The sequence below is a fragment of the Centrocercus urophasianus genome, unplaced genomic scaffold (genome assembly GCF_019232065.1).
Source record: "Centrocercus urophasianus isolate 14NV4802_14NV808 unplaced genomic scaffold, USGS_Curo_1.0 seq_15, whole genome shotgun sequence".
Lineage (NCBI taxonomy): Eukaryota > Metazoa > Chordata > Aves > Galliformes > Phasianidae > Centrocercus > Centrocercus urophasianus.
Window position 1 is genome coordinate 13,161,237 of NW_024884697.1, and position 9,000 is coordinate 13,170,236.

The window sequence follows — 9,000 nt, forward strand, 5'->3', positions numbered from 1 at the left end:
TTATAAACACTAAATAGCTTTAGGTCAATAATTGTCCTCTTCAGAAACTGAATATTTCTACAGTAACCTGACAAAAATAATTTCAGAGGCAGATGTAGCGGAGGTGAAATTCTGTATGGATGTGCTTTTTGCCTACAGCTTAAAAATCAGGATCTTAACAATTTGTCACATTCACTTCAGAGTGATTTCTAAATTTTACTATCAATACTTTAAATAGTAGCAAGAACAGAGAGAAGATCAAATAGAATGAATACAATATGACTTTTACTTATTGGATATGTGGATATCATGGTTAGTTCCAAATACTAAGATCTTTAGAAAAAGGTATTTGCATTGGTGACATCGAGACTGCATTAAAGGGATATGTATGCAAGATGAGGTGAAAGCAGTGATGTAAGGGTAAGAATTAATTTTTGACCACAGTAGAATCAACAAGCTTAAATGTAATTAACTTCGGTAGACCAGAATTTCAGGTAAGTGAAGTAATATTATTGGAAGAACTCTTGCAGATTTTTTTTTTAAATCTAAACAGCAAATTAAAAAACAAAGAAACAAACAAGCAAAAAGACAAAGGAAGAGAGTCTTCTTTTTTGCATGTGGGAAGGGGGTCACATCAGTGTCCTGATGTCTCAGGAACAAGAGGAAGCTCCCAAAGTGAAACAGTTCATACGAAAGTGTGTGGTGCTTATCATATGCTTGTGTGGTGCTTACAGAAAGCATGTCTAGCTCTTCATCTTTTGAGAACAGTCTCTCAGAGAAGTGCTGCAGTGTCTGGGAGGTCTCTGGGAAAGAGCAGTCTGTTTTCAGGCAGCTCACAGGCAAAGGATCATGCACATTGTTGGAGAAAGGAAAATAGCCAGATTTAAAAATGCAGATCTCAGTGGTATGAGTAAAAGGAGGATAGAGCTGCTATGTGGGGCAGTTTTATCAGTCACTAACAATGTTTCTCTGCTGTAATGTAAGTAAATCTGGTATTAGGGTATCCCTGTGCTGCTCCAGCAAAAAAAAAAAAACCACATACAGATGAGATGCCTATAGCAAAAGAGCATGATGTCTAAGTGACCTTACTGGATGCTCACTAACAGTTTAGGAGTAACAGCTTTGGGAAACTTGGTGCTGGTTTACCCCCCATTGTAAATAAGCCCCTGTGGATTCCTGGGCTGTTTTGTACTGCAGCAGACTTGCAGCGTAGAATTACTTTCAGCTTATTTCTTTTGAAATAAGGAGTAGGTAAATATATATATATATTTCTGATAGTAAAAGCCTTTTCGTGGTTGTCTGCCTCCCCTCCCCCCATCCCCATTTCTGCTTTCTCACCCATAAAGTGATGGTTCTAATGAATGAACTCCTGCATGGTAAAATATGAGAGTCCATGCTCCTGTAATAATGTAATGTTTTACCTCCTTTCCCCATATTTGACAGATATCCTTGGTTACTTTGCCAAAATTTTGCACAGTGTTTGAATGCCATCTTCCTCTTAAGACGGCTTTTGGAGTTGTGGTGTTTTGTTTTTCTGGAAATGTCTCCTGCAGTGTGGCATAAAACTGCATTCTCATCAATTTCTCATTCCACTCAAAAGTTTACTGGCTTTGCCCTTACCTTTCACACAGCCCCACTGTGCTCCTTCTTTTGCCATTTGTGAATATAAGTCATTTTCCTTCCCTTCCCTTTCCTTATCTGTTCCTGTGTCCTGGGATGCTCCATTCTAAATTTCAGCTTTCACAAGGAAGGGGCATCAAATATGGTGGAGCACTAATACACAAACAGAGCTCCGAAGTACAGTATTGTAGTTAATGATTGAAACACAAATCCTGATATTTTACAGCTCTCCACAAGGCAAATAATGAAGTGGCAGCAGTTAAAAAGCAGTCTGAAGGCCTTAAAAGAGAGTACGACCGTCTGATGAAAGAATATGGACGACTTCAGGTGAGTGGTTCTGGCTCAGTGTGTAAGCAGCATTCTGAATTGTGCTGCAAAATTCTTTTTGTTAGCTATTTACTATGTAAAACCTTTAGTAGAGCGTGAAGTTTAAATGGGAAGCACTCCTTGAACTTCATTTAAAAAAAAAAAAAAAAAAAAAAGTAAAATTTTGTCTTGAAAGAACTGCTTGGCAAAGCTATTAGCATTTTCTTCTTTGCTCTTCAGGTCATATATAGGCTGTATTTTAATGTCTCTTAAGAGCTAAGTTTTGGACCAAAATGAAGCTTCTGAGAAAATGATAGCAGTAGTGTGTGTGGTGTATACATAGTTTATAGGTGTCATTTTATTTTGTTTGCTCTTTAAACATGCTTTCACAACAGTGGATTATAAACGTTGCAGTGCTGTTACAATGCAAGAAGGAAAAAACTGAAACCGCCTAGGCTAAGAACAGGCAAATATAAAAATTCAAACTGAAGTACAAAATAGAAAAAGAAGTTCAGCGAGCTAAAACTGGATTAGCTGTTTGATCAGGTTTGCATATGTGCATGGCAGTAGTATCTGCAACGTACACAGTAATTATTTCAGGTAGAACTGGGAGCCCTGCTTGTTCTTTTTGTCTGTGAGGGGTTGGTATACTTCAGGCTGAACATCGGCCTGACCCTGTTAGTTTGGGTTGAAATGGATCAATAAATGTGAATGTTAGTCTGTTTACAGTTGTGGCCTAGAGAGAAAATGCATTGATGTTAAAATTCTGGTGGCCACTTTCCAAGAGGAGCGGTTTGGTTTGTTGGCTGTGTATTAAGAAATTGGTCGATCAAATTGCAAATTTGAGCTGATTATAGTTCTGTATTGTGTGAAGCTGCTACTAATTTCCCTGCCTCATCATGTCCTTCTTTAGAGACTACTCAGTCAGTTTGCGTTCCAAAGTTGAGACCGCCATCTCTGTGCTGTCTTTGTGCTTCCCTGTGTAATGAGCTGTAGGAGTTCTGCTGCATTTCTAACAGTTTTATGGCCTGGTGTGCACATCCTTACAGTGTAGAATTTACCTCCGACTAGAAAATGCAGAAAGTACTGAGTGCACAGTAGATGCAGCTGATTTATCCCTAAGAGTTATTAGTAGAAAGCATTTACTGCTTAGTTTGCTGCACAGTTCAACTATAACGTGATCAGAGGAGAAGCAGGCTACTTGGCTGCTAATGTGTTAAGGATCAGAAGCACATGTTATGTGGAGATGGTGTTGATGGGACTACAGCTGTGAAGGGTGCATAGTGAACAAAGCAGATACAACTACAAGAAGGTACAAAACAGTCCATCTGCCATCCTGACTTCCCAGATGTAAAATGTGATTTTTATTCTCTTTTCAGAATGCTTCGAGTGAAGCAGAAGACAAGAAAGACCTGTAAGTGTGCGTCAGGCAGATGGCATTGGTATAATTGTTTCAGTGTGAAAAGCCTCGTGCTGCTTAGGCTCCTGATGTGCATCTGAAACAAAGCTTGACTTTCCTGAGAAGCACATGCACTGCTGGTCACAATCCAGGTTCCACTCGTATATCTTGGTTGCCAACATATTATTTGTTTGAAATAAAATGTTAAGTGGCTTACCAGGTTTGCCCTGGAGTTTGTTGCTGCTCTTGAGAGGAAAAACATGAAAACTTTCCAGTTCACCTGGAGCAACCAATCTCCCAGCTCTCACCTTCCAAAACAGTAAAAATTAGTGCACCATGGCACCATTTGCTTGTAACCTTAGAGTGGGATTGTATGTCATGCTGAATGATAAAAAACAACCACTTAAACAAACATCATTTGTAACACCTCATTGGAATCTTCAAAAGTACATTTACCAGTGGACTGAAGCTTTTCATCACTCGTTCTCTTCCCATGGAAAATTGAATGACAGTCAATCTAAAGAAAGTTACTAAGTAAAGGAAGGTATTTTTAAATCCATCCTGCTAGCTTCTGACTTCCACTTAGCTGCATGGATGAGCATATTTTAACAAATGATATTTTGCATTACTCTGGCTTATTTTTCTTTGATTGATGGGGTTACATCACTTTTCATAACCGAAGTTTTGAATTGGTTGCTATTCATATTCTGTATTTTTACACTGTTTACACATGCTTAATCAACACATGCCACCTAACTGCTTTTGCCTTGCTAAGAATTCTTCTAGAATGTTGGAGGATAGTTGTGTTGGTTTGATTTTTTTGTTGTTGTTTTCATGAATACAATACCTCAGAATAAATGTGCACTGTTCTGCATAAGCCCTCTTTGGCATTCTGAAAGTTATTTTGAGTTTTTTTTGTTAGCTGGTTCCAATTTGTATTCCAAAATTGGATATGTTTGTTATATTAAAGAGATTGCTGAAGTTTGTGAGTGTGAGTTTATTCATGTAAATCTCACCTAATGTGCTGTCTTACCAGAGCTGTGTACATATGTCCATACACAAAGAATAAAATGCACTTCTAACTTGGTGATACTGAGCTTCTGGAAACAAGGCCACCTTCTTCATAGGGGTAATTTGGATTGCTCTGGAAATAGAATTTTAAAATGGCATGTTGATTACTACAAAGCATATCATAGCATATTGAGTAAGGATGTTTAAAAAAAAATAGTTCCTCCTTGCAGATGTAGTATAGAAAGTACTCAGAGAGATTGTAAGAGATGGCAGATCTGCTTGTTTCAGAACTTTCCAGATTCAAAGTAGCACCTCACCTTTCCCCAGTTTTTGGTGGTGTCATTGAATGTTTGGGTTTTTTTAAATATATACATATATTTCAATCGTTCTGTAATGTTTAAGAGAATGTTATCCTAATTTTGCATTCTGATCTGAAGACTGTGGTTGGAAGCCTGGGAAGTGATGCTGCTTCATCCCAGACAATTGCTTCTGGATATTGAAGACTAATGTTTGTGGATCTATCAGTTCTTTCTGGGATCTACAGCAAATAGTCTTGTATACTTCAAATACTCTCTGTATACATACATGTATGTCCATGTATACACACAGTATTACACTCTATATAGAAGGATAATATATATGCATATATATATATATAAGCAGGTGTGGCTTTGAAGAACAGAGCTAACACTATCCACCCCCAAATATCACCTGCTTTTTTTTAGACTGAAAACAATAGCAAGCAGTACTTGTTTTGCTATTTATTGTTACCTACTCACTGAAATTCAAGCATTTCTTCCTTTATTATAAGTAGGTAATTAGTAATAAAAATGAAAGACGTCATGAAGTGTACTCTTTGTCTGTAATTACATATCTTAGAGTAACGTGGAACAAAATGGTTGTGCTTGTACTGATGTTATCAATACTTTACCTTGAGTAGGAAGATCAGATGCTTCACCATTCTTGCTGTAGGGCATTACTGGAGTTTGGAGACATGCATAATGGTGTGTATGACTTTCATGGAAGCTGAAAATCATGCATAGTATTTCTAAACATGCATTCAGCACATGATACTCAAACTACCCTCTGTAATTATGCCATCTACTTCAGCCTGGCACTTCCTACTGCCTAATTGGAAGATACAGATTTGCTCAATGAGCGAGTGAAGAGGCAGCTGTTGGGGGGGGGGAAAGGAACAAAACCTTTGCACGTCATGCTGTAGAAGATACTCCACTAAGTAAAGATTAGGCATTGATTAAAGCCCCAGACCTTCCACTTTGTCTTTAGTCGTTTCTTCTATTCTATACTATTATTGGCATAGGTTTATCAGATTTCCCTGATAGGAAATAGTAGAATGATTCCACTCTTCTTAGTAGAACGATACCACTCTCTTGAGTGGTCGTATGTGTTTGAGTAAGTTGGATAACACGCTCAGCTCTTACAGAGTTCTAACTCATCCCAGCTTTGTTGTATAAAAATCTGCTGTTATTCCAGCAAGAATTATTTTGTATTATTGGTTTTGTAGAACTGTATGCTTCCAAGAAACAATTGAAACATACTTTTCTTTTATAAAACAAGAAGTTCAAATAATAATATATCTGGGAATTCCAGCAGAAGGTAAACGTTTCAGAAGTTTGCCTGTGCGTTGTTTCATACGTATTCAGAACCTGTGGGAATTTGGATTGATCAGTTTGAAGTAAAATTTTTAGTCAGTAATATTGTAAGTTATGGGTCATGTACTGGGAAGAAGTAAACCAAACTTGTACTTTTTCAACTCTCAAACTTTGAAGCAGTTCAGTCCAAGGTTGCCTGTTTTGTAGGAAAGAGTTAACAAAGTTCTCTGCTAATGCTGATGGAATCAAACTACTTCTGTGTTTATGAGGGTTTTTTCCTAAACTCCTTTTTTTTTCTGCTGAGTCAAGAAAGCAGTGAGGTCACAGTGGGTGCCTGAGAACTGACCTGAATATTAATAGACTTAACTCTGCTTTTCCCTTAAGGAATGCATTCAGAGTTAACCAGTATTTTTCCTTTTTTCCATCTTTTTGCAACAAATATTGGCTCGTGTACTTATTTAGAAGCATGGAATATAGAGTCTTTCCTGAAAGTGTGTATTTGTGTTAGCTGTACTTGCTGCAACAAGTACGAGCTCCATGTCCTCACTGAAGAGACACTGCTTTCAGAGCTTGTTCTGAAGGGTGACAACTCTGGTTTGGTCAGCGCCGAAAATAACATTTGTATTTCCAAATGTGAAGTTATTACAGAAGTATTACACAACTGTCTCAGTTCTCACGTGTTGCTTTAAACACCAAATTTACTTTGTAAATGACAATGGAAAATAGGTTTTCAGTCATATCCTTCCAGCCCTGCAGTACTCTGCACTGAAGATTGCTGCGTATGTTAAATGAGTAAGACCTAATAACATATTTCTGGAACTGAGCATCTCCAATTCAGACAGAACATGGAATGTTTTGTTTTCTGTGATAAAAAGTGATACTTTGATTTCTGTCTTGAGAAATTTTGCAAATAGAACCAAAGTATGTTGTGAGGAAAATGAGAGTCCCTCTGATTTTGTGTCCGTCAGCCTGAAATACAGTTGTGATCCATTGAAAAACCCCACTGTCAAGTCTGTCCTAAAAGAACATTCTTATTCCACCTCTTAGAGGAACGTGCTGCAATCCTGAAGGACGGTTCTTTCTATGCCAGTGGATTCCCTTCAAAACACCGAGGTGGGCTTACTCTACACCAACACAACCAGGTTTGGGGTATCCAGATTCCCAAATACATGTGGGTACGCTGAGGTTTGGGAAGTGGGAGCCTAAGCCATGTGTGGTATTAGGGGGGAGTTTGACACTAGAGCTAGCATGTCTATTGGAGGCGAGGAGATACCAAGCATCTCTCAAAACTGATCAGGAAGTTGGACACTGATTGTAGCTGTAATAAAAATATCTGCAGGATTTGGGTTTGCAGTTTAAATCCTTTCCTCTGTCCAGCTGCTGGAGATCAGGCTGTCTGTCTAGTCTAACTGGGTTTATTCTTTGTGTTTTCAGCCAAACCAGAAGAGGCAGAACTTTTGGTGATTATCATGTTTTAGGAGAGAGTTTAATAGCTGCTCACCTGAAAAGTGAGACCGTGTTCAGTGTCTCTCTTAGCCTCAAGTTCAAACCCTTGTTCCTGTGACTATGGAAGAAACTCAGACTGGCCAGCAAGGCACTAACCTACACGTTCCCTTTTGAGTTTAAGACATGCAGAGAAGACCTGGTGCAGCAAGTCAAAGGAACTCAGAACGGACTATGAAGATCTAGTTCCAAGTCCCCTGCTATAGGCACGAACACCTCCCACTAGACTGAGATGAACAAGATTATTTCAGAAAGAGTAGCAAATAAAAAGGGGAACAAACGGGTTTAGAAAGCTTAGACTTGAAGCTAAGGAAAGAAAAAAAAAAAAGAGGAAGAAAAACACTCTGAAGTTGTAAAAGGAAGTGAACATCCTGTGGTGTTTCATTCCTTATCATCTTCCTCGATTTGTTTTCAAACACGGGTAAGTACATTGTGTTACAGGTGGTATTTTTTTCTTGAAGTCTCCTCAACTGTGCTTATGTCTGTCCTGCCAGTATGCAGTCCTACAGAGTTCTCATCCGTACACCAACTGCTGATCCTACACCATCTCATACCTGTGAGATGCTGAATCTCAGTGTGCAGTTCAGCCAGACACATGCTGCGAAAGTAGATTTGAAAAGAGCATGAGTTCATGAGTTACAGTTGGATCAGATTATTCATACTGTAGTCTCCCAGTGTTAATTGTCATGGTCAGTATGACTCTTACTTTGGTTTGGTTCATTTTGATTTGGTTTGCTTTCATTTGGGTTATTATCTGGTTCTCTTTGAAAGTCCTAGTTATGTGGATTATAAAATAATTGCATTTCAGTAGGTGTTCTAGGAGAAACCAATATGTAATACTCATCCAGTCCTCAAAATTGAGTTAATGTGTGTTGTGAAGCATAGGGCATCCATGATGATTTCCTGCAAATGTTTCTGTTTTCCTTTAATTTAATGACTAAACTAGAAGCCATTATATCTGCTGGAATCATGTCATTGTCTTTGTACTCAGTTTAGAACCTAAGAATATGTTACCACAACAGCTTTTCAAAGTTAGATTTCAAAACAACTTTTCATGCTACTTGGTTTTATCAGGAGTGGATCTTAACTCAGTACAGTACCCAGTATTTAAGTCAGCTGAATTTTCCATATGTAGTTAAGTATGCATCAAACTGAATCAGGCATCCATTCTGCTTTCCAGTATTAATTCCATTCCCACAGTACTGTCTGCTAGCAAAACCAATCTGAAAGCTTTCTTGTTCAGGAGTGGATAGCATTTACATAAGATGGCTTTCCTTAAAATCAAACTGCTGAATGTTGTACTTGATCCAGTGCTGTGTTTAAGGGTTTCTACAAAACATTGTGTCTCTGCTTTGCAAGCAAGCTGTTTGGCTGCCTGCTACAATACTGCTTAGATCAAAGCGTATCAGCAGTTCACCTAGATGTTTCTCACAGTACAGCAGTAGGGGAAATCTGTCACAGTCTGAACCTGCAGATCATGTGTTACACTACAAAATGTACTTTCAGAAAATAACCTCTTTACAGCTTCAACATGCCTGGAGCTAGGCCTGTGCTTTAAAACCAAAGCCG

At 38.4% G+C, this 9,000-nt stretch overlaps 1 protein-coding gene across 1 annotated transcript in view; it reads left to right on the plus strand.

Moving 5' to 3' along the window:
• The window catches only part of DUS4L (dihydrouridine synthase 4 like), a 36,594-nt gene extending 32,309 nt beyond the window's left edge, over positions 1-4,285 (plus strand). The window contains exons 11-12 of the mRNA XM_042815519.1: positions 1,826-1,926; positions 3,285-4,285. Coding sequence (XP_042671453.1) covers positions 1,826-1,926; positions 3,285-3,323 — 140 coding nt within the window. The 3' untranslated portion in view covers positions 3,324-4,285. The remainder of the gene's footprint in view (positions 1-1,825; positions 1,927-3,284) is intronic.
• The last annotated feature ends 4,715 nt before the right edge of the window (positions 4,286-9,000 follow it).